The following is a 26,096-nucleotide window of genomic DNA, read 5'->3' as shown; positions in this document are numbered from 1 at the left end:
GTTATTTGGTAACCGTGATAGCATTACGGAGATGTTTAGCAAACTCAAGTGGCAGAATCTGCAAGAGAGGCACGCTGCATTGCGGTGTAGCTTGCTTGCCAGGTTTTGAGAGGGTGCGTTTCTGGATTAGGTATTGAATATATTGCTTCCCCCTACTTATACCTTCTGAGGAGATCATGAATGTAAAATTAGAGAGATTCGAGCGTGCACGGAGGTTTTCCGACAGTCGTTCTTCCCGCAAACCATACGCGACTGGAACAGAAAAGGGAGGTAATGACAGTGGCACGTGAAGTGCCCTCCACCACACACTGTTGCGTGGCTTGCGGAGTATCGATGTAGATGTAAATGTAGAATATACACAGGTGCTACAAGACTCATACCATCCACATTCATCCAGAGAGCTGCTGTGAAATCTTTATGAAGACTTGCAATGAAACCAAAGATTGTGCAGAATGAAATAAATCCTTTGTGAGACAATGAGAAATAATGTTATACTTGAAAATGAAATAAAATTTTTGGGCGTCACTATTACTGATACGCTCACATGGAAAAGGCACATTGACGTTACCAGCACAAAACTTAGTAAAGTATGCTTCATGATTAGATCAATAAGGAATGTCACTAACACAAGTATCCTAACCACAATGTACCATGAACTCTCTCACTCTGTACTTAACTACGGAATCATCTTCTGGGGCCAAAATTCTGAATCAATTAAGATATTCAAACTGCAAAAGAAGATAGTCAGAACAATTATGTTCAAAAAACAAAGAGACACTTGTAAACCATTATTTAAGAAACTAAATATTTTGCCTCTCCCATCCCAATACATACTAGAATTATTATTCTTTACCAAAAAAAGTATCAACAAAATTTGCATAAATATGGATTACCACGATTATGACAAGTTCAAAAACCTCTCTAAGAATTCTTCCCCACTCAACAAAACTGTTCAGTGATGGTGTCAAGTGCATGAGAATAAAATTCTATAATCATCTTCCAACTTTTATACAAGAAATCCAAGAAATAAATAAATTCAGACAGACAGTGAAATCTCTTTTAATAAAAGACTGCTTTTATACCATCCAGGAATATTTGGAATCAAAATTGTCTTAGTGCATGATAATGTATCAAAGCTGAATGTCATTAAGTCAATTTTGTCACATCATGTAACAATTCTCTGGAAAGCTGTAACTTTAAGTAACATAATTTTGTAGGTAATGTAAAATAATCATTCTTCTGTGTTCTTATTTACTGTTTTAGACTGCTGTAAACTGTATATTTGTATTGACTTATCCCATATCAGCTGTACAAGCCATTGTACTGATTTGATCTATGGCACAAATAATAAATAAATGTATATAACTTATATTCACAATGTATTTGTACTGTTTACAACTTTTCAAATGAGCAAAAGAGAAAAATAAGAGAGACATTCCTATTCCCTGTCTGAAACTAAGGAAAGATGGTCTCTTGAGTTATTTAAGGGACAATACAGCTGAAAGACAGCTGAAGTGAGGCTTAGAGTTACAGAATTTGACCATGGGAACTACTGGCTTGAAGAGTTAACATGATAGTTTGTACAGTAACTAACAGAAAAAAGTACAAGCATTTAAAAGATATCTTTAAGTGTTTGTATAATGCACAGATAACAATGAAAATAAAGAGGTTGCAGAAATAATGTCAGGTGAGGCGTATAATACCATTTGATGTGTGAAGAAGGGAAAGGTGCCTGGATATGATGTTTCAGTTAAAACAATTAAAGGTAAAGGGGAAGTAATATAAAAGGAATTTGGAAAATTATTTACAGAATAATTGTGAAGGAAGAGTGTTTCCCAAATATTGAACAATGCTGTAACCAATTTGCTTCACAAAAAAGGATACAGGCATGTCTAACTTACAAGACTATCAGTCTCCTCATTATATACACAATATTCACTAAAATCACCAACCACAGAGGAATAATGAACAATTACTAAGCAAACCATCAAAATACAACAGACAATTTGCAAGTCCTGAACGAAACTACAGAATGGAGCAATGAGTACGAATTATTACTTGGCCTGAGAAAAAAAGATTTTGAGAAAGCTCCTGGCTAAGTTTGAGCTAAATCTGTACTAACAACCTTTGAGAAAGTAGACTGTTTTAACAACTGCTCTTTTGGTAAAGAATACATGCATCAACATTATTGTTTTCATTAGGTTTCTTCCAGATAGTGAGAAGTTTAAAAGGGAAACAGAAATCGGGTAAGGAAATTCCATACCATCATGTACTCTCATACTGGGATCCTACAGAGCATGCTTAACTGTCAAACTCCAAAAATTTCATTATAGTATACAAAGCAATCAGCACGACAGTTTCATAGTTTAAGAGAGCTATAGTCAACAACTAAGTCATTTTCTGCCATATTCATTTTCTCTTGTACTGTAACTTAATTGTTCTAAGCAGGGCTAAAGACAATATCTGGGTTCATTGCCTAGTCTGGAACAGAACAGAACAGAACACAATTCCGTGACTAAGATCATTATATTGTACATTTTGCTGTAGAATGACAGTTCCATTTTACAAGTCTTTGTATTCCACAATACACATAGTACCAATACAGTATTTGTCTGATACATTACCATCTCGCCTAAATGAAGGCAGAGAAGTTATTTGGCAAAACATGTAGAGTTCCATCCTGAGCAACTGATTCTAAATCTGGAAAATTTCACATAAAAAAACTCCTGATGAAAACCTCATTTGTTTAAGTGTTCCCATATTCTTTGGATCATAATTGTGACATCTCACTATGATATTGAATGAGACGGTTTTACAATTATAGTATGCCTACACTCAAGTCGAACGACAAATTTGAACATCTTAGATTATCAAAATGCACTGGAAGAAAGTTCTCACCCTTCAACAATGCCAAAATATGTTACCTGATAGCTTTTTGCCAATACATTCAGCTGAGTGCGCATACGAGGCAGGAACTTATTTATGAAGTCATTCACCCTTGCAGATTCCCTTTGCTCCATCGTACTGTCCATGCCAGAATTTTCAACTAGCTTCTCATATTCCTTACGAGCTTCCAGCTCCTCTGATGCTCTGTCATGCAATTCTTGTTCTAGGCTTTGCAGCTGTAGCATCAAACCATACACAGACCGCAAGTGGGCTGCCAAACTCTGGAAACAAATTGAAATAGCTTTTGTTGAATAATTTGAAGCTGCTTTACTACGATTATTATACTGTTCCTGAAGAAATAATAGTTAAATGTGTTTCCCATAGTTGAAACTCGGCCTTACGGAAGTACAAGTGATACCAAGCATCAATCTTGGCAGCATGCACAGACTATCGGTAGGAACACTGAGAAAATTCAGAAATAGTACCTACGGAGGGAGGGAGGGAGGGAAAGGGGGGGGGGGGGGGGGGGAAGACAGGCAAAAATCAAGTGCTGGAAACCGAAAGATAAGAGAAACCCAAAAGATACACAAGGGAAAGATTATGACACAGCTTCCCAAAGATGAGAGGAAGGGATGTAGAGGAAGAATGGAGAAGGTTCAAACAGGCCATAGTCAAGGCAGTGGAAGAAACATAGGGAAAACATTGACAAAATTCACACACAAAGAAACTCCATGGTTGAATGAGAGAATTGCACAAGCAGTCAAGAAGAACAAGACCACATGGAGAGAATGGTTCAAGAACAGAACAGAACATAAGAGAGAGAGAAATGGAAATGACTAAGCAGAGCAGCTTAGAAAATGATAGCATTGGCTAAGAAGCTGTCTTGGAAAAAAAAATCACTAAAGAAATAGACAAGAATCTTAAGGATGAAAAAGAAGATATTATACCTCATATCAGGTAACAGAAGGAAGCAGAAAGAAAATACTTCAAGAGTCGTCAACAGAGAGGGAAAATCAATTGGCAGAAGGAATAAATTGTGAAAGTATGGAAAGGATACTTCCAAAATCTATATGAGGATCAGGATGAAACGAATGCATGCAATGAAACAGGTCAAGGAAGGAAATATCATCTTCACAAAGGAAACAGAAAGAGTGGATATGCAGATGTCAGATGTAAATAAAGCCGTATTAGAAATGTAAAATGGTAAAGTATCTGGAGTAGATGATATCAGAGTAAAAGTGACTAAACCACAGGACCTTTTGGAATTCAGTGGAATTTTTCATTTCTAATACAGTATTGTCTTCATCCAATATCTGCAGATTATCTCTCCCTGTTTCCTCTGTGAAGATGTTATTTCCTTCATCTCCCTCCATTTCATTAGATGTGTGTGTTTCATCCTGTCCATAAACATCTTGGATGTATTCTTTTCATCCTTTCATAACTACCTCCACCCACATGGGATTTTCCATCTTTTTTTTTATCACTTTTGAAATATTTTCTTTTTGCTTCCTGCTGTCATCTAATACGCACTATATCATATCTAATATGCAGTATATCATCATGTCATCCTTAAAATTATCTTCTATTTATTTTGTGAATTTTTCCTAAGACATTATCTTAGCCAATGCTATTCTTTTCTTTGCTGCTCTGCTCAGTCATTTCCATTTCTATCTTATGTTCTGTTTCTGAATCATTCTCTCCATGTGTAGTAGTAGTAGTAGTAGTAGTAGTAGTAGTTGTTGTTGTTGTTGACTGCTTCTGCAGTTCTCTCATCCCACCATGAGAATAGTGAGGATAGCATGGACACATGGAATGATTCCAGGCAAATGGGTAAAGGCAATTATTGTACCTGTTTTAAAGAAGGGTAACAAGGCACTCTGTCAAATCTACAAAAGAATAGCATTACTGTGCCACTGCATGAAGATTTATGAATAGAGAATTTTACAGGAAATCAGAAACTGGATAGAACAACAATTAAGAGAAGAAGAACAACAAGGATTTCAGTCTGGGGGATCAACTATACATGCCATATTTACATCTAGACAGGTAGAAGGGGAATTTGGGGAAGATATCACAATTGCAGTCATAGGTATGAAAAAAGGTTTATGACATGGGTAGAATGGAAAGACAAGTTCTAAATAGACTGGAATTGTCAAAAAGAATGAAACTCAGAATCATAAACATCTGTAAGAAATGTGTTAGGATAGATGGCAAAAATCAGAATCGCCTAGAACATACAGATGAGTTCTACAAGGAAGTGTGCTCTCCAGTGTTCTTTAATATAGCCATGGACAATGAACAACATAACGGAAGTTCATCAAGGGTCAACAGCAAATGATGATGATCTGAGAAGAAAATTAGCAGAAACTCCAAGAATAACTAAATACCTGGCAGAGAGCAATTTAAGAATCAGGCATGGAAATAAGCTTCACAAAGAGTGAGATGATCAAAATCAGCAGGAAAAAAGAAGGAAATTAAGTAGTAAAGGAAAAATTATTAAAGAAGTAGATACTTTCAAATATCCAGGAAGTAAGTTAAACAAGAAAGGAAACATCAAGAATGGAAATTCAGAGAGGATAGAAAACTATTCAAAACTTTGTTTATTGCATATCGATATCAGACAGTTACAAATCATAAATACTTGCCAAAGCAAAGATCATGAGATATAAGTCATGTCTGCCAATTTTGACCTATGGATCAGAATGTTGGACCTGGACAAAGGAAGGTCCGAGCCGAATACAAGTGAGAGAGGTGCATGTTCTACAAGGTATCCTGGATAAGATGAGAAGAGACAGGATAAGGAATGAAACAATATGAAACACCCTTCAGATCAATACCCTAAAAGAAACTATGGGGAGAAATAGACTTACATGGTTCCACCACTTTAAAAAACAGGACAAGAAATACTTCCAAGAAGAGCTCTAGAATGGACAAAATCTGTAAGGAGACCAACTGGAAGATCATGAAAAAGATGGAAAGATGAGATGAAGGATGATGTGAATTGAAGAAGACTGCAATGGGAGGAAATGCCAAACATCAGAATGTGGGAGAAAAGAGAAGCTTGGAAGAGGCTCTATGAATGATTGGCTAAAGCAGAAACATTTGAGGAGGAGGAGGAGGAGGAGGAGGAGGAGGAGGAGGAGGAGGAGGAAGGAGGAGGAAGAGGAAGGAGGAAGAGGAAGGAGGAAGAGGAAGGAGGAAGAGGAAGAGGAGGAAGAGGAAGAGGAGGAAGAGGAGGAAGAGGAAGAGGAGGAGGAGGAAGAGGAGGTACATTTACATTATTAAGCAACTTCATTTGTTATTCTTAGTACATATTTTAGGAACAGTGGCACTTCACTCAGTTTGGTGATCTGAAAGTTTGTAATTGAAACCACCTGACTACCATCTATGAGTCATGTTCAGAAAGTAAGTTTACTAGATATCCTGAAACAAATTACATGATATTGTTGATACACTTAATGACAATTTTTCCGTATGGATTACCATCCTGTTCAGTGCATGTGGTGAGTCATGGCACAAGCTTCTTTATGCCCTCCTTGAAGACTCTCCCAACAGCTCCTTGTCCAACTAAGAACCTCATTCTCCACTTGCTCAATGGTTGAAAATTTAATTCAGTTCTTTAGTGCCTTAAGAGAGGTAAAAAGCTGATAATCTAAAACTGTTAAGTCAAAGGAATACTGGGGGTAGTTCTGAACATCTCAATAAAATAGGACCAAGAGTGTCTTGGTGACAATGTCATGCAACAAACACATTCCTTTTGGCAGCATTCCCCCTCTTTTGTTTTGAGTGCTCCTTTTCAGTTTTTTAGGGTCTGACAATATTGTTGTGCATTGATTGTCTCCCCATGAGGCAGAAATTTGATCAAAACGATGCCTTTCCAGTCCTAAAACATTGACAACACTTTTTTGTGTGCAACATTATGGTTTTGAATTTTTGGCAGATGGATAATTATTGTGACAAATGTCTCTCTATGTCAGGCATGTAACAAGCCACACGTTTCACCTTCAATTACAACAGAGCTCAGAAAATCCTCACTTTCCAAATCAATTTGCTCAAGAAACTCACAAACACTACTGACTCGAAGTTAGTTAGTTAGTTAGTTGCGAGTTTCATTGATCAATGGCATGGTACAGTAGCCATTATGATGTGGAACATGCGAAGCGCACATGAAATGAACAAAGGAAACAAGATTTTTTAAATATATATATTACAGTACAGTGTTAAAGATTAATATTTCTACTATTTACCCCATTCCCTTAAATGGCACAACATGCATATATTTTAATTATAGACTTATTTATTCATATTCAAGAATTCATCTATGGTATAGAAGGAGTTGTCAAGGAGATACGATTTCAATTTATTTTTGAAGCTATTACTGATGTCTGCCAGACATTTTATTTCACCTGGTAATTTGTCAAAAATCGTTATAGCAGCGTATTTTACCTGTTTCTATGCCAAAGATAGGTTGAGCAAATGATAGTGTAAGTTTTTTTTCTGGTATTATAATCACGAATGTCACTGTTGTTTTTAAACAAGTTCATGTTGTTGAGAACTTATTTCATTAGTAAGTAACTGTGCTGTGAGGCTGTTGTAAGAATTCCCAATCTTTTAAAAAGATGCCTACAAGATGTGCGACTATGAACGCCACACATTATTCTAACCACTTTCTTTTGAGCAGTGAACAGTTTTTGTCTAAGTGTTGAGATACCTCAAAATATTATTCCGTATGACATCAGAGAGTGAAAGTAAGCAAAGTATATTAGCTTACTAATTTCTATACCCTCAAAATTGGCAATTATTCAGATTGCAAAAGGTGCTGAAACTAGTCGCTTTAGGAGATCAAAAATATGAATTTTCCAATTAAGATTCTCATCTATATTTACACCCAAAAACTTAGTATGCTCTACCCTGTCTACTGACTTCTGTTGATGTGTTATTTTTATTGAAGGAACTGTACTTTTTGCAGCATAAAATTGGATGTACTGTGCTTTTTCAATGTTTAGAGCAAGCCCATTTGCAGAAAACCAATTAATGACTTTTACAAATACCTTTTTTGTACCATTTTCAATTGGAGTTTCTTTTACTGGATTAATAGTTCAAATGGCTCTGAGCACTATGGGACTTAACATCTGAGGTCATCAGTCCCCTAGAACTTAGAACTACTTAAACCTAACTAACCTAAGAACATCACACACATCCATGCCAGAGGCAGGATCCGAACCTGCAACCGTAGCAGTCGCACGGTTCCAGACTGAAGTGCCTAGAACCGCACGGCCACAAGGCCGGCTCCGAGTCACAAACAAACACACTACTGGCCATTAAAATTGCTTCAACAAGAAGAAATGCAGATGATAAATGGGTATTCATTAGACAAATATATTATACTACAACTGATATGTGATTACATTCTCATGCAATTTGGGTGCGTAGATCCTTAGAAATCAGTACCCAGAATAACCACCTCTGGCTGTAATAATGGCCTTGATACACCTGGTATTGAGTCAAACAAAGCTCGAATGGCGTGTACAGGCACAACTTCCCATGCAGCTTCAACACTATACCACAGTTCATCAAGAGTAGTGACTGACGTATTGTGATGAGCCAGTTTCTCGGCCGCCATTGACCAGACCTGAATAAACTCAGGTTCTAAAGTCTCATTCAACAAAGTCAGATTTGTAGCTGGTGAAAGTTCCATAGGTTCCTCTGGCCAATTCAATTGAGGCTGCAAAATGTTCAGACAGGTTATTCTCACTATTTCACACAATGTCCCATTAATCAACAACCCATTTTCCACTAGCTACAACCTTTTCACTGTTGTAAGATTCCCTATTCAAGACGAGCCACTACTGTCACTTTAGCAAAAGTATAGTACAGCAAAATGTGCCTCACTGTTGGAAATGGAACTGGGGCCTAGTCATCTCTTTGCTGTAATCTTTCCTTTTTATGACCCAGCAGCAACTTCACTGTACAGGTGTTCCGATTTCCTCTCACTACCCTGTTCAGACAAATGGTAACCTCTCCTCAGTAACGCTTTTGCAACTCCACTGCTTCTATTTTCACATGCCTGTTCTTGTCCTGTGCAATTAATAACAACCACTGCATTTTTACCCTGACAAACTTCTTTGGTATCACTAATGCAATGGGATACCTGTGGTCCTTGTAACACGGGTGCCATGACTGCTTCTGTGCTACTGGTAAAGAAACCAAAATGTAAACTTTGACTCCATTGGTTCTTTGCTTCCACCATGGCTAGGTTAAAATTAGAAGGCTAGTTCTTATTACTAGGTTTAAGACCAAATTTACTTCTAGTGGTAGCTTCTTTTGCAATTTCCACAGCTCCTGCAGGTGCTGATCTGGAGACAACAGTTTAGTCTCAGCATTCTCATACAACCTGCTGCATAGCTCCCAGCAATTCCAATACCTCTTACCATACTTCTGATATGCTATTCTCCAAGGACTGTAGTCACTTCATGATCACTAATTCCCTATCCAACACTTTTACTTCAGTTTGTAACCTCTTAATGTTCAAGGTTCAATGATTCTTCCACAGTTACTGCACAATTCATTACGCCCCCAGTCAACTGGAATATCTAATGTGAGGAAAGGGATACTCTTTACCCTATCCTCTCCCTGAAGTCCTCTACCAACCTGCAGCAATTCATCTCACCTACATTATACCTCATTTTATATTTATACCCAACAGACAGACAATAAATCTATTCTTATCTCTTAGGCCTTAATACATATGGACTACTACTAATTGGTTTGTCCAAAACTTCTCACTTGCTTTTTTGCACTTTCTTTTTCCCTTTACCCTTCAGATTCAAATCCATAAATCCTGGAATAACTGCTTGACTCTCTTGAAATTATTTCAAATGTACCACATGAAAAACTGTTGCCATCATGGCAATTCAATCTTTACATTCTCTAGTGAGCAGTTTCCACAAGTTGATATACCCCTTGACACTTCTCAACCTTTTTTATATTCCCCTTTTGAGTATAAAAAGTCAGTAACATTACCCATTGGCCAACCTTGCATTGAGGCATTCTTGCTGTACATCCCACTGCTGCTTCTTGCTTTTCTAGTGTCCTGGTATTAGCCTTGGACACCCTGTAGCATATTTCCCTTATTACTCTCATGAGCCCTTTTACAGGATCTCCTGTCTCGCCTTCTTATTTTGTTAACTTGTTTAATGGTGATGGCATCTTATGGGCCTATAATTCTTCTTAAGGTGACAATCTTGTATTTGTGTCATGTTCTGAGCTATACACTGAGACCACATACCTCAGATTAAACATCACAATTGGAATGGTGCGTGTCCACATAGTATACTATCATCATCTTTATAGTTTGGTCTCTTTCGCAACTTTTTCATGTTTAACAGCTTACACAGTATCTGAACCATCACCATCTCAGGTACCCTGAACCTTAGTATCTATTTCCTAGTGCTTGCACCACTGTTGCTGCCTGTAGGTTGGGCATAGCGACTATTTCCACTTATCTCAAAACATGGTTGATTATCATGAGAACATATTTATTCCCTGCAGGTGTTTTGTTGAAAGGACCTGAAACATCAATTCTGGGCCACTGAAATTGTGCTAATGCTTGAAGTAACATCTGCAATGGTACTCTTATCAAACTAAACTGCATACAGTCACTACCTGTCTTCTGCACTGTATGCTATTCCTTCAATTCATTAAAATGTATCTGCAATACTGCTACTTTCCTACTTAATCTGTTGGCAGTCCCTTGTTTTTTGCAGGTTTATATATGACGTCAAAATCAAACATACTCAATTGTACTGCCCATTGATTCAACCTACTAGATGGCTCCTCCAACTCTTGCAACTATTCAATCCTGCATGATCCATTATCACTTGAAACATTTTCCCACAGAGAGAACTTGAAGTAGGTGATGCCACTGATAAGGGTCAACATTTCTTCTCTGCTGACTTTATTTGCCTTGATGCATATACAACCAGTTGTCCTATGCCATCTGTTTCCTGACACAAACACAAACTAGGGCTTAGTTGGATGTATTGCATGAGAAAATTAACTCCTTAGTAAAATTTGTAAACACCAAGATCAGACTATCTGAAAATTTCTTTCAGTTTCTCAAAAGCACATTGACAAACCTCTGACGAAACAAAACTTGAATCTTTCTTTAGTAATTGTGTCAGTGGTCTGGCAACATCTGTAAATCCTTTTATGAATCTCCTATAATAATTCGCAACTCCAAGAAATGATTGTAGTTCCTACACCAATCCAGATATAGAAAATTTATGTAGGGCTTTAACCAACCTTGGGGTTTGTTCTAACCCCATCACTAATAATCATGCCACCAAGGTATGCCACCTCTTCCAACACAAAATTACACTTCTCCTTACTCAACATTAACATTGTGGCTCTCGGTCTCAGGAATACTTCTCATAGGCATTGTCTGTGCTGCTTCATATCACTCAAACATATGATTGTATCATCAAAATTTACCATGTACTGATGTGGTTTCAATCCTTGGGAAACTCCATCCAACAACCTCTGAAACATCACAGATGTGTTCTTCAATCTGAAAGGCACCCTACTGAACTTATGATGTCCCCACAACAAAGAAAAAACTGTTTTTGGTTAGTCCTCTGAAATGACTTCAAACTGATGGTATGCACTTAAGTCCATCGTTGAAAAATACTTGCACTGGCCCCAAATGGTATTTGGTTTCTAGAATGTTTGGCAAATGGCACATGTCTATTATAGTCTTAGCATTCAGGCGTTAATAATCACAACAAAATCTGTATTTTGGTGATACATCTGCCGATTTCTTGGGCACAATGACCATTGCAGCCACCTATAGGCTACAGCATTCCTCCATAATCCCATCCTTCAGCTGCTGACTGATAAATTCCTTCATAATCAATTTCAAGTACTTCAGGCTCTGTATGGTTTATGTTATCCAGTAATTCATTTCCTTTGGTATTTGGTATTGCATAATATGCACTGCTGTCAATGACACTTTTGGAAAAAACCTAACCCATAAATTCCAAAAACAGCACTTTTTTTCTTCCTAATCGCTCCCCTTTTGGCGCTTCACTTTCCCTCATAATACAGTTTCATTGGTGTTTGGCGATTTTCCAAGGCCGACATCCCTAGTATCCAACACCACCTCCTACAGGATACTCACTTTAGTTATCAACACCACCGTGGTTAACCTTAAATCCTGGGTGCTAAACTTATCCACAAACACAAGTATCATTTTTCACAATTTACATACTGTACAAATACACCACTTCTTTCACTAAGCAACCTGCCTGATACAATATGCCATTTGCTTCCAATATTTCCACCATACACAACATCCCTACCAGTGTGCTATACTGAACATCAACCCAAAGTGGTTTCCTGGTACCCTTAGGTACACAATTGCATGAATCGAGTCTTAGTGTGATTAAAATGAGATTTTCACTCTGTAGCAGAGCATGCACTCATATGAAACTTCTTGGCAGATTAAAACTATGTGCACGACTAAGACTCAAAGTCAAAGCCAAAGCCTTTGCCTTTAGTGGGGAAGTGCTCTACCATCTGAACTACTGAAGCACAACTCATGACCCATCCCCACAGCTTCGATACTGCTACTACTGGCAGAATTATTAAGTGGGTTTTTACTGTGTTTGTGCCCTGGAATGGTGGTGCTCTCCCGCCACTGCAGTGGAAAGATGCCATTGCACCACATCCAATTGAAGAAAATGAGGAGACGTTGCTTGTAGTCGGATGAGAGACGTTTAATCTTCTGACTGTGGATCCGATCTGGTCCAGGAGCTGTGTCGGGGGAATATCAAGTACGCTGAGGAGCTCCCACTCTGCAAATGAGGCATTACAGGGTTCACTGTGGCATGTAGTAAGACAGAGGACTTACCCTTGCAGCTGCTGTTTGAGAGTGCGAAAGGCGGGGGAGTAATTCTCCGACACAGAAGCTCGAGCAAAGTGCTCAGCAATCGCGTTTGCATCTGTAGATAAGACGCCATTCACATTAATATCTGGAACACCTGTTGGGATCTGGTATCCGACAACATGTCTGATCTTTGCCCAGACTTCAGGAGGTGTCGTATGGTACCCAACGGTCGAGACATCTCTCTCCCAACACTCCTGCTTCCGCTGTTTGCTAAGTTGGTTAATGCAGGCATGGAGATGTTTAAAGGCTGAGGTGCTGCACAGAAGGGTGCTGCTTATGCCACTGTAGAGCTTGCCAACACTCCTTAATTGCTTCAGTGACTTCCAGCAACCACCAAGGGACTTCCTTTCACCAAGGGTACCCTGAAGAGTGTGGGATCATGTTTTCTGCCACTGGAACGATTGTTGTAGTCACCTGTTCAACCATCACATTTATGTTACCATGTCGGGAAGATTCAATGGTGACAGCAGAGGTGAAAGTTTCCTAGTCCGCCTAGTTTAATGCCCATCTGGGCAGGCGTCCATGAGCCTGACACCAGTGCAGTGACAGGAAGAGGTCACTACCACAGAGGTCAACATGTGGTATCCAGTTGATAGATGGGAGAAGTCCTGATAAATCAATGGCAGAGTAGCTACTATGAGCCACACTGAAATGTGTAGCAGCCCCAGTATTTAAGAGGCCGAGGTCGAACTGAGACAGTAAAGTTTAGACATCTCTGCCTTGACCAGTAAGCATGGTGTCACCCCACAAGGGGTTATGGCCATTAAAACCTCCCAAAAGTAGGAAAGGTTTAGGGAGTTGATCAATCAGTGCAGTTAATACATTCAGGGATACTGCACCATCTGGAGGAAGATATACTTCCTGTATCATCCTTATTCTGACAGCCACAGCTTCAAAAGGGGTTTGAAGGGGCACAGTTCCACTACAGATTGAGTTTAGGACATAAATGCAAACTCCACCTGACAATTATAGTCACAATGGTTACTGTAGTATCCCTTATAGGCATGGCTACTATAGTAACCCTTATAGCCATGGAAGGCAGGGGTCCGCATTGCTGAGAAGCAGGTTTCCTGGAGGGCCATGCAGAAAGCAGGTGTAAAGCTTAACAGTTGCTGTAGCTCAGCCAGGTGGTGGAAAAAACCATCGCAATTCCACTGGAGGATGAAGTCATTGTGAGACTGGGAAGGCATGGAACATTCAATGAGGCAGTTTATGTCTCAGGGTCGCCTGTTGCCACCGACTTTTTATGTGGGCAGTCTTTATACATTGTGTCTGAGGGTCCGGGGAGATCTAGGTCCTCAATGGACACTAGAATCTCTACCTCATCCACAGACACAGAGCTCGTACGAGTAGGTAGTGGTGGTGTTGGTGCTACCGCCACTCCCTTGGTCTTGGGGACCTTCTCTTTGTATTTCTCTCGCTGCTCCTTGGGTTTCCGTAGCTTGGAGGACTTCACTGATTCAGTCTCCAGGACTGAGGATGAGCATGAAGCACTACGACCAGCTGCTTTAGGGCTCTTCAATCACTGGCAGGTGTCATCTTTCCCACTAGCAGAAACTTGGGAAGGGAGTAACCCAAGGGACCCCTTCCTAGCGAGAGGAACCGAAGATGACTTACACTTCTCCAGCTGAGAAGTGGGGATTGATGTCCCCGATGGTTGGGGGTGTTGCTCCTAAAGTAGGTGGTGTGGGAGCAACAGGGATGGAAGTGCCACCCCTGCTAAAAGTGCAGGGAGCATATCAGCCAGCGCAAACGTCTGCCTGAGTGCAGTTAAAAGCAGACAGTCCAAAAAAATGTGGACCACCGTCAATGCTGAATCACAGAGACAGAGACGTGGGTCCTCGCAGTGCAATAAATAACTGTCCATCAGCCAGGTGTGGCCAATGGGTAACCAGCAGAGGAGAATGGAGTCCTTGCAAGAGGCCCACAAGGAGGAGGGCCACACACCTGTAGTCTCCTTGACAAACCTAAGTTTGTTGAGTGAAGGCAGGGTGCACCATTCCTCACCCCAGGTAGCAAGCACCTTCTGCCGCAAAACTGACTGGTGATCACACTCCAAAGGACCAATATCCAAGGTCAGTGCACCGACAGTCTGTTTGGTCAGCATATCAATACACTCATTACTCAGGATGCCGACAAGACCCGGAGTCCAGGCAAAGACCATGGAGTAGCTGCAATGGGCAAGAGTATGGAGGGACTCCTGGAAAGCCATCAACAGATGAGAGTGAGGGAAACACTTGTCAATAGCTTGTAAACCACTCAGGGATTCACTACAGATAACGAAGAACTCACCTGGGCAGGACACCAGCCTCCACAAGTATGCTGTTTACAGGGCTTGTGCGGAAAGCCCCAGTTGCCAGTTGGACCCCGCAATGAAGTATGGGGTCAAGCAACCACAATGCAGAAGGCAATGCTGAACCATAAGCCAACTAGCATGCGGAAGGAATGAAGTGACAGAAAATTTTGAGTAAAAATTAGGAGCAGGTCCCTAAGAACCCACCCATGAAGAATGGTGAGGATGTGATGTTGCCCCGTTGTACTGTACACCTTCTGCATGACAAAAAAGATGGCAACCAGATGCTGAAAGCTGTCAAATGCTGTGCAGGTGGTAGACTCTAGGCAGACCAGATTATTGGTGGCAGAGTGGCCCTTATGGAACCCACCCTGGGACAGAGCCAGAAGGCCCCTGAGACTCAACTAGCCAACTCAACCTCTGGCTCACCATTCATTCAAGCAACTTGCATGGAACATTGGTGAGGCTAATGAGGCGGTAGCTGTCCACTTCCAGGAGGTTATCACCAGGCTTCAACACTGTGATGATAATGCTTTCCCGCCACTGAGAGGGGAACTCACCCTCAACCCAGATACAGTTGAAAGGTCGAGGAGGTGTCGCTGGCAGTCCACCGAGAAGTGTTTGAGCATCCGACAGTGGATGTGATCCAGCCTGGGAGACATATCAGGGCAAGCGGCTAGGGCACTTTGGAGTTCCCACTCACTGAACGGAGCATTGTACGATTCGGGATGGCACGTATGGAATGAAACACACTGATGTTCCAACCACTCTTTCAGGGAGTGGAAGGCCAGTGGGTAATTTGTAGAAGAGGAACTCTGAGCATAATGCTATGCCAAGAGTTCTGCCATCATGCCCGATTCATTACAGACTGCTCCATTCAGGGAAAGCCCAGGTATGCTGACGGGTGTTGGATACCCACAGAGTTGCCTAATATTGCTCCAAACCTGTGATGGAGATGTTCGGATGCCAATTGTGGTGACATACTGTTCCCAGCATTCCTGCTTCCATTGGCGAATAAGGCATCAGGCTCGGGAATGCAGACACTAACAAACAGTATGAGGTGTCCACACCCAAACAGTGACAGCCTCTACAGGTGTTTGAAGAGGTACACACTCGCTCTAAAGAGTGTTACGGACGTAGATGCAGACTCCGCAAGACGTCCTTGTGTAAGCTGACCAATTCTTATAACAACAACCATGATAGCCATGGAGGGCTGAGGTTCGCATTGTGGAGGTGGAGGCTGATAAATTGGCAGAACTAAGCAAGGTGGTGGAAAAAACTCTGACTGATGACCCCGATTGCTTGGGGAGGGGGGGGGGGGGGGGGGGTGCTGTTCCTGAGGGGTAGGTGGTGCGAGAACAACAGGGAGGGAAGTGCCCCCCACCATCAAGAGGGCAGGTGTAGTCTTACACCTCTGAGAGCTGACTGGAATTGGTGCAACGGATGGGGTTGTAACAGTAGTGATAGCGACAGTGTAAGATGTTGCCATGAGCATGGGATGGAGCCTTTCAAGTTTCCTTTTAGCCTCAGTGTAGGTCAGTCAGTCCAGGGTCTTGTATTCCATTATTTTTCCTTTCCTTCTGTAGAAGCCAATAGTCTGGTGAGCAAGGGGAATGATGCTATCTGCAGCTGACAGATGGGAGGCGAGGCACATGGAGTATTCGGATGGGATGGATGACCACAATCTAAACATATGAGGCTGGAAGCACAGTGGGAAGACATAAGGCTGAACTTCCAACACTTAAGATACCGCATCGGGGGAGGGATATATGGCTTGACACCATCACCTTCACCTTCTCCGGTAATGTGTCACCCTCAAAGGCCAAGATGAAGGCATCGGTGGCAACATGATTATCACTCAGATCCCGGTGGATGCACCAGAAGAAATGGACACCTCATCACTAAGTTCGTGTGCAGCTTGTCATTGGATTGTAAAATAAGATCCCTGTGGAAGATAATACCCTGGAGCATATTTAAACTCTTGTGCGGCATGATAGTAATAGAAACATACAACAGCTTGTCACAAGCGAATAATGCCCGTGACGGGGCAGAGGATGCTGATTTTATTAAGACTGACCCAGACCATATTTTGGACAAGCCCTCCACCCCCCAAACTTGTCCTCTAAATGCTCTACAAAGAACTAAGGCTTCATGGACACAAAGGATTCCCCATCAGCTCTCGTACATAGTAGGTACCGAAGCGAATGATCGTCGCTGCGATCCTTAGCTTTTCATTCCTTACATGGTGTGACCAGGGAGGGAAATGATTTGGGGTCATACGTATTATCCCTGGAATGCTTAGAGACTGCTGGCAGCTGGCCACCAGCAACAGAGGATGTACCATGCTTCCTTGTGTGTCATTTGCCCTGATGCCACCCAAACGGTTCAAAGGGCCACCTTGCAAGATGGTCATGCCGGGAGTCCCACTGCCCCACTGAGATAGACATCATCATCTTGGCATACATTGGAAGTTAATGGCGCAAGGCATCAGCAGAGCGATCCCTGGGTTGTCAGCGGGCTACAACCAACAGGGTACATGGCAGCCCCACCTCAACAGACTGGCTACCATGCTGGATATCAGGTACAAAGAAGTCAATGGTCATTGTTGGAGCAGAAAGTGACACTGCATAGCGCATGGCAGAAACTGCACCCAGGAATGTATCCTCGCCGAAGAGATGGAGAGCGAGTGGTACTGCAAAGCGACGATGAGAAACTGGGCTAAAGATGTCAATGCACAATGTACATGACGCACCATGTAAGGTGCCCTTCCACAATTGGCTCGCTCTTCTGGAAATTTTTGAAAAATGGAAGTCAAATCCTACAGGGGACCATCACAAAGGCCGAAGGGAGCGAGACTCCTTTTAGTCACCTGTTACAACAGACAGGAATACCTCAGGTCTATTCTGACCCCTGGGCCCGCAGAGGAACATTGGCCATAGGTTAAAGCATTGCACTGAAAAGGCAAACTCAGTACGCTGACACCAGTGAAGTGGTGTGGAGCCAGGGGGGTATACGGTGATTCATGTGGCACTATACAAACAGTCAGAAACACTAAATATCTTTATTACAGCTCCCCATTCGTGGTTCTTTACAGGCAACAGCTGCACAGCCGAGATGTCCAGTGGCTTAATGTTTGAGTGTGTGTCATGAAGCAATTGCTGATGGAGTGCAGCATTCGCCAAGAGGTGGTGCATGGCACAACTACCTCTGTCAGCAGTGACTCCAGTCCTGGAGGCCGACTACATGCACGAGTGTGTTGGGGCAACTAGTGCCCTCAGCGCTGTCCAGCAGGTGGTGGGCAGGTGACGTAATGACCACGACCCACTGCTGTGAGTTGATGGCCGACAAACTGCTTCCCACGGTCAGAGGTGGCCTGATGTGGCAGTGGCTCCAGCGTCTGTGGTCTCAGGGCAGACTGCCCTGCCACAGGGTCGAATTGGGTACACGAACAGCGTTATGGCTGGTGACCCAAGCATCCCAGCCCCTTGGCTGCAATACTAACACAAAATGGTCGTGCTTGCTTGAGGTTTGGTGTGTGTTGTGGCACGTATGCTAAACACTTTTGCAGTAGACAGTGTGGAAAGGCTTCCACCTTCTTCTACGGATGTATGGCTGTTTCAACGGCTTTTACACCTTGCCAAGCCAGCATGTCTCACAACATTGCAATGGCTGTGTTTTATTTTGTCAGGCATAACATACACTCCTGGAAATGGAAAAAAGAACACATTGACACCGGTGTGTCAGACCCACCATTCTTGCTCTGGACACTGCGAGAGGGTTGTACAAGCAATGATCACACGCACGGCACAGCGGATACACCAGGAACCGCGGTGTTGGCCGTCGAATGGCGCTAGCTGCGCAGCATTTGTGCACCGCCGCCGTCAGTGTCAGCCAGTTTGCCGTGGCATACGGAGCTCCATCGCAGTCTTTAACACTGGTAACATGCCGCGACAGCGTGGACGTGAACCGTATGTGCAGTTGATGGACTTTGAGCGAGGGCGTATAGTGGGCATGCGGGAGGCCGGGTGGACGTACCGCCAAATTGCTCAACACGTGGGGCGTGAGGCCTCCACAGTACATCGATGTTGTCGCCAGTGGTCGGCGGAAGGTGCATGTGCCTGTCGACCTGCGACCAGACCGCAGCAATGCACGGATGCACGCCAAGACCGTAGGATCCTACGCAGTGCCGTAGGGGACCGCACCGCCACTTCCCAGCAAATTAAGGACACTGTTGCTCATGGGGTATCGGCGAGAACCATTATCAACCGTCTCCATGAAGCTGGGCTACGGTCCCGCACACCATTAGGCCATCTTCCGCTCACGCCCCATCATCGTGCAGCCCACCTCCAGTGGTGTCGCGACAGGCGTGAATGGAGGGATGAATGGAGACGTGTCGTCTTCAGCGATGAGAGTCGCTTCTGCCTTGGTGCCAATGATGGTGGTATGCATGTTTGGCGCCGTGCAGGTGAGCGCCACAATCAGGACTGCATAAGACCGAGGCACACAGGACCAACACCCGGCATCATGGTGTGGTGAGCGATCTCCTACACTGGCCGTACACCTCTGGTGATCGTCGAGGGGACACTGAATAGTGCACGGTACATCCAAACCGTCATCGAACCCATCGTTCTACCATTCCTAGGCCGGCAAGGGAACTTGCTGTTCCAACAGGACAATGCACGTCCGCATGTATCCCGTGCCACCCAACGTGCTCTAGAAGGTGTAAGTCAACTACCCTGGCCAGCAAGATCTCCTGATCTGTCCCCCATTGAGCATGTTTGGGACTGGATGAAGCGTCGTCTCACGCGGTCTGCACATCCAGCACGAGCGCTGGTCCAACTGAGGCGCCAGGTGGAAATGGCATGGCAAGCCGTTCCACAGAACTACATCCAGCATCTCTATGATCGTCTCCATGGGAGAATAGCAGCCTGCATTGCTGCGAAAGGTGGATATACACTGTACTAGTGCCGACATTGTGCATGCTCTGTTGCCTGTGTCTATGTGCCTGTGGTTCTGTCAGTGTAATCATGTGATGTATCTGACCCCAGGAATGTGTCAATAAAGTATCCCCTTCCTGGGACAATGAATTCACGGTGTTCTTATTTCAATTTCCAGGAGCGTATATGCTTTCCTGCAGCTGGCACTGCTGGGATCTACTTCCTACTCTGTGCATTTATGATCAAATATAGTTGGTGTGCTAAGATGCATGCATTTAGTCAAGGAACAGTTATGAGTATATTTAAGTGAGCTGGAACAATGAATAGTACAGTGCTGGAATAGAAAATGTTTTACATGTGCCCAATGCAAGTGTCCATTTGGTCTCTGACAAAGTAGCTGCATGTTCTGACTACAATATAATGACTGACTGTAAGAGTGTCAGGATTCTATATAATAATATATGACAAATGCACAAAATCTATTCTCACCTCATGTTGTGAATTTGCTGTTAAACTCTAAAACTCCTTTATAAATAAATGGCCGTTTATTACTGAGCTGAACCTGCAGGGGTAGAAGGAGTAGCTTAACAAAAGATAAAGTAGACAAGAACAACCTCCCCACTCCTGTTTAAAATATTGACACCCTCTGACAGTATGAGATTCTCATCACTAGTTTTTATGCAAATGAATGTAGGATCTTCCAGCACACTTTGTTCACTGAATCTTCTTGAAGGAGGAACTACAGGAGCTGCACAACTTAACTTTAGAGGAATTATTTTTATATTTTTATGAGAATGCAGGGTCAAGCCTTGTTAAACAGATAAACTGTAACAACTGCTTGACAGTTGAGACAAAAGGAAAAGGTAAGAATTAGTAACAACCTGACTGTCTGGTGTACAGGAGAAACAATCATAGTGACAAGCATGAATGAAAAGCCACATCATCATTTGCCATCTTCCCACAGAAATCTTCAATTCTGGGGAGGTTACTAAGCCTCATAGCAAATGAGTATCAGATTTTAATATAGATTGCTTGTAGATGCAATTATAGGAAGCTATTTTGGGTTGCAAGTGTCAGTACCTACACAGTAACATTTATCTGTTATATAGTAATCACACTGTGGTGGTTACTTTATCCTTGATAAAGTAAGTCGGTGGAGAGGCATGCTGAATTCCTCAGACTGATTTTGAAGTTTATGTATTTATGTGTTGATCTGTTATTGAATCATCAGTCAAGAATTATGAAGCATGGTCTGATGGCTTTGGTCCCAATATTTGTGGTATTCCAGGTAAAAAAAAAAAAAAAAAAATTGTATCCCCCCATTTAATATTTTGTAGTTTCTTATTTCTTTTTTACATTTCTCAACAGTCAGTTTTTAAAGTGATGTTTCTCATTGCCTGACAATATTGCCTGAAAACCAACACACAGTTTGTAGTACCATTTCTCACCTACATCTACTCACTGATTCAAAAATAAGTGTAAGCTGTGAACTCTCTTTGTTCCCGATTTACACAATCATAAACCTACTATCGAAGAGCCTTCTTTTGTGCGTTACCTGGTTTGTCAATACCTTTCACAATATTTACTTGTGGACTTGCTTATGGAAAGTGTGTATTTTTTTTTTGTTTTTTTTTTTTTGAAACCAAGAAACTGAAATGTTTCCCATGTCTTTTTGAAATAAGATGGTCGTTCATGAGGAAATTATCTTTTCCTAACAATCACTAGTTTGTGAATGCACCAGCAGTTTAATAATTCAAACTGAATATTATGACACAGGGAACACAGTAGATCACGTAGAAAAGGACATCATTCGCCAAGAGAATAGATGAGGTCTATATTTCTCAGAAGCACAGTAGTTAGCAATTACTGAAAGTTTTCATCACTTTAACTGATGCCCAGATTTGTTCCTACCACCAAGAGTCATCATATGGCCAGTACTGCAGGACTGTTTAAGGGTTGGACATTGATTCCGTTCAGACTTGTCTGTGTAGTCTGTCAATGGCTTTGCTATTCTTTGATTACACACGTCAACTACGGTATTGTAATATCAACAAAAAATACCACTGTAGCTACTTAAACTGGTTAGAAATAAAACAAATTACTAAGACAGTCCCTTTTTTGTCTACAGCATCAGTGGAAGTAAGATTTTATGAGCTGTCAACTAAGCTAACAAGGGGACTAAGCCTACCTATCACCAATTTCATCCAAATTTATGGGGTTGGGTCGTTTGGGGGAAGAGACCAAACTGCAAGGTTATTGGTCTCACCAGATTAGGGAAGAACGAGGAAGGAAATTGGCCATGCAATTTCAAAGGAACTATCATGGCATTTGCCTGGAACAATTTAGGGAAATCGCATAAAACCTAAACTAGGACTGCTGGAAGCAGGATTGAATTGGTGTCCTCCAGAATGAGTCCAGTGTGCTAACCACTGCGCCCCCTCACTCAGTCAAAATTTATGGCCTGTGCAGTGACGGGCCAGAAATAAAAGTGACAGAAGTGGGAGCTCCAGCTGGACAAATGTTTAGAAAAAATAGCATTTTATGCATAGGTTGGGAAACGGATTAGCCATTTATGTTGTTATAGTTATCAGGCAGAATAAAGAGTGCAGAATGATAATTTGAGGGTCATGAGGTTGTACTCCCAAGTGGAAAAAATGTTTTGTTTTCAATTTTTATGTTACCTACACTGCAGATCAACTGAAATAATGTTCAGTATATGAGATTTATTAATATTTTTGGAAAGTTGGGATGGCAATCTGATGTTGTTGTTGTTGTTTTTGTGGTCTTCAGTTCAGAAACTGGTTTGATGCAGCTCTCCATGCTACTCTATCCTGTGCAAGCCTCGTCATCTTTGATTAAGTACTGCAACCTACATCCTTCTGCATCTGTTTGCCGTAAATATCTCTTTGTCTCCCTCTATGATTTTTATCCTCCAGGCTTCCCTCCAATATTAATTTCGTGGTCCCTTGATGGCTCAGAATGTGTTCCGCCAACTGACCCCTTCTTCTAGTCAAGTTTTTCACTTAAGATTTTCACTCTGCAGTGGAGTGTGTGCTGATATGAAACTTCCTGGAAGATTAAAACTGAGTGCTGGACTGCCGCTGCAGAGCGAAAATCTCATTCTGGCCACCAGGCTGTGGCTAAGCCGTGTCTCCGGAATATCCTTTCTTTCAGGAGTGCTAGTTCTGCAAGGTTCGTTTCTGTAAAGTTTGGAAGGTAGGAGACGAGGTACTGGGAGAAGTAAAGCTGTGAGGATGGGGTGTGAGTCATGCTTGGGTAGCTCAGTTGGTAGAGCACTTGCCCGCGAAAGACAAAGGTCCTGATTGAGTCTCAGTCCGGCACACAGTTTTAATCTACCAGGAAGTTTCATCAGTTATTTTGCTTCCCAAATACCAAAACTCATTTACTACTTCAAGTGTCTCGTTTTCTAATCTAATTCCCTCAGCATCACCTGATCTAATTTGACTGCATTCCATTATCCTTGTCAGGCTTTTGTTGATGTTCATCTTCTATCCTTCTTTCAAGACACTGTCCATTCCATTTAGCTGCTCTTCCACGTCCTTTGCTGTCTCCGACAGAATTAAAATGTTGTTGGCAAACCTCAAAGTTTTTATTTCTTCTCCACGGATTCTAACACTGTGCACCCCCACCAACAACAGAGCCATCACCACTCCCTGAATACAAAAATCCAGCAGAAGACTGGGATAAATTTAAAAAAAGGGGCTGTGATGACGTTTCCATGCATTTGGGGTAGCATATGTAAAATTGTGCTAGGTTCTTTTTTGTCATGGATCTCACCCCATCTATCAGTTGTGTCAGATCATTACCTTACAAGAACCTTCTAGTCTTTCTTTTGATCAGATGTGTGAGTTACTTTCCACCTATCACTGTGTGGAGTTTCATCATTGTCAAAAGTGGCCAAAACAGCCATGCATGACATGGGCAGCAGAACCACAGTCATTATCATAGTTCTGTGAAAAATATTCATAAGGAATCCTATGTAGATCAAATGGTTTGAGATGCAATCATATAAATTGCTCCTGATAGGGAAGTCAGAGCCAATTCTCAGTATGGAAATCCTACACTAAGAGAACTATTAAACATAGTTCAGTCATTTGCAGTTTCATAAGATGCAGGTAGAAGATAGAAGCCTGGTCTGAAGTATCAGAAATCAGTTCCTCTCACCCCTCCCAGTCTTCAGTCACTTTCCAAGGGAATGAAGAAGCTATTGCCACAGGCCAACAGATGTCTTAGAGTCATACAGGTAATCGTCATTTGTGACAACAGTCTGCATCAGAGCAGCAACAGCCTTGGGATCTGCTGCCTTCATACCCATGATGTTTCATTACATATGAATGGATTGCATGCCCCGTTCACTGGGCAATGTGTACTATTTGCCATAAAGAAAGACATATTGCTTCTGTGTGTAACTCTCAAACCTGAATGAGGATGAAATGAACATGAATGTAAACAGTTTGTTAGCACTGAAGGTGTCTCCGAACAAGTCGTACACTGAAATGCATTTGTTTAACAATGCACTGAGAATTCAGGTGAACATGGATACAGCAGCAACACTGGTGAATTCTCAGACTTAGGGGGACATGGGTTCTTGCACTCTGACTGCAACGTCATCAATACACCATTTGGGCTTTATCAATACCAGCATTTACCTTTTGGTGTGGCAAGCACAACAACTATTGCAGCAGGACCAGGATGCATTAACTATTTAGATGACAGTGTGTCTGGTGCCCCTAGAGAGGCACATTTGCAGAACGTTTGTGCTCTATTTTCTGTTTTAGAGTCATCAGGATTAAAATGCAATTTGGACAAGACACAGGTTCTTCAACCACCCATTCTTTGTTTGGGTTCTTAAGTGTCACATGCTGGCATTAAACCATTACACCTGCATACTGACACTATCACCACATTGTCACACCCCATATCTGTCAAGGAATTACACACTTTTTAGACAAAATTGCGCACTAATAGAAATTCATAGTAGATGCTGCTACTGTGGTACAATCACTCCATGTATTATTATGTAAAGATGTTCTCTACTGCTCCCCAGATTGCGACCAGGCATTTGAGTTGTTGAAATCTAGGTTACAGTTGGCTACTTGTTTGGTCACTTTTCAACCAGGCTAGCATCTTTTGTTAGCCATGGATGCATCTCACTTTGACCTTGGTACCCTCCTTGCTCATAGGTATGTGGATGGATCAGAATGTCCTACTGCATATGCCTCTAAAAATTTAAATTCAGTGGAGCAGTGTTATTCTCAGATAGAGAAAGGAGCTTTAGCAATCCTGTGTGATCTAAAAACATTTCATTATTTCCCGTAGGGGTCTAAATTTCATTTTATCACAGACCACAAACCACTGGTATCTCTTTTTAATCCTTCAGCATTGTTGCTGGATGAAACTGCACATTGCTTAGAGCAGTGGGCCCTTTTCCTGTCACAATACAATTATGAAATACATTTCAGATCTACAGCTGATGCATTATTGCATCTGCTGATTGGTCTGTATCCAGAGTTTGATAAATAGAATAGCTTTGTTTTCATTTAGATGTGGAAGCTCAAGATACTGTTGATGGTTTTCCTTCTAATAGTAATAAAATTGCAGCCACAGTGGCTGTGAATCCTGTCTTTAGTAACAAAAAAAGTCGTTTCTTTTGTGCAATATAGCTGTCTGGACAAACCTCTGGGATATTGTTATGATCCTTTAAGAAATTATTTTGTTTTACAGAACTGTCTTTCTGTTTGGGGCAGAGTTGTTCTGTTAGCTAAGGAGGACACTGTTCCCTTGGTCGTAAGAGGTCTGCTGAAAAAATTCTGGAACTTGGTACACAAATTTTTTCTATGCTTAATTTTTACTTATTGTGTGTGGTCTCCTTTGAAATACTCTCCTCCACAATCGATCCACCACTCCCAATGCTTTTCCACTTCTGGAGCAGTCTTGCTATGTGTCTTGCTGGATCAGGCAAAGCGGTTTGTGAGAATTTTCTTTTATCTTGTCTATCATTACAAATCTTCAT

The 26,096-nt window shown here is 41.9% G+C and overlaps 1 protein-coding gene across 2 annotated transcripts in view; it reads right to left on the bottom strand.

The window, feature by feature from the left end:
* LOC126298978 (gamma-tubulin complex component 3-like) overlaps window positions 1–26,096 on the bottom strand; it is a 218,439-nt gene that overhangs the window by 3,176 nt on the left and 189,167 nt on the right. For both annotated transcript variants that reach the window (XM_049990600.1, XM_049990601.1), the window contains exon 14: window positions 2,925–3,167. In XM_049990600.1, the coding sequence (XP_049846557.1) occupies window positions 2,925–3,167 (243 nt within the window). The remainder of the gene's footprint in view (window positions 1–2,924; window positions 3,168–26,096) is intronic.

This window comes from Schistocerca gregaria, chromosome X, assembly GCF_023897955.1.
Source record: "Schistocerca gregaria isolate iqSchGreg1 chromosome X, iqSchGreg1.2, whole genome shotgun sequence".
In the NCBI taxonomy this organism is placed as follows: Eukaryota; Metazoa; Arthropoda; class Insecta; order Orthoptera; family Acrididae; genus Schistocerca; species Schistocerca gregaria.
Note: the sequence above shows the minus strand (reverse complement) of the source record. Positions and strands in the feature narration are given on the sequence as shown.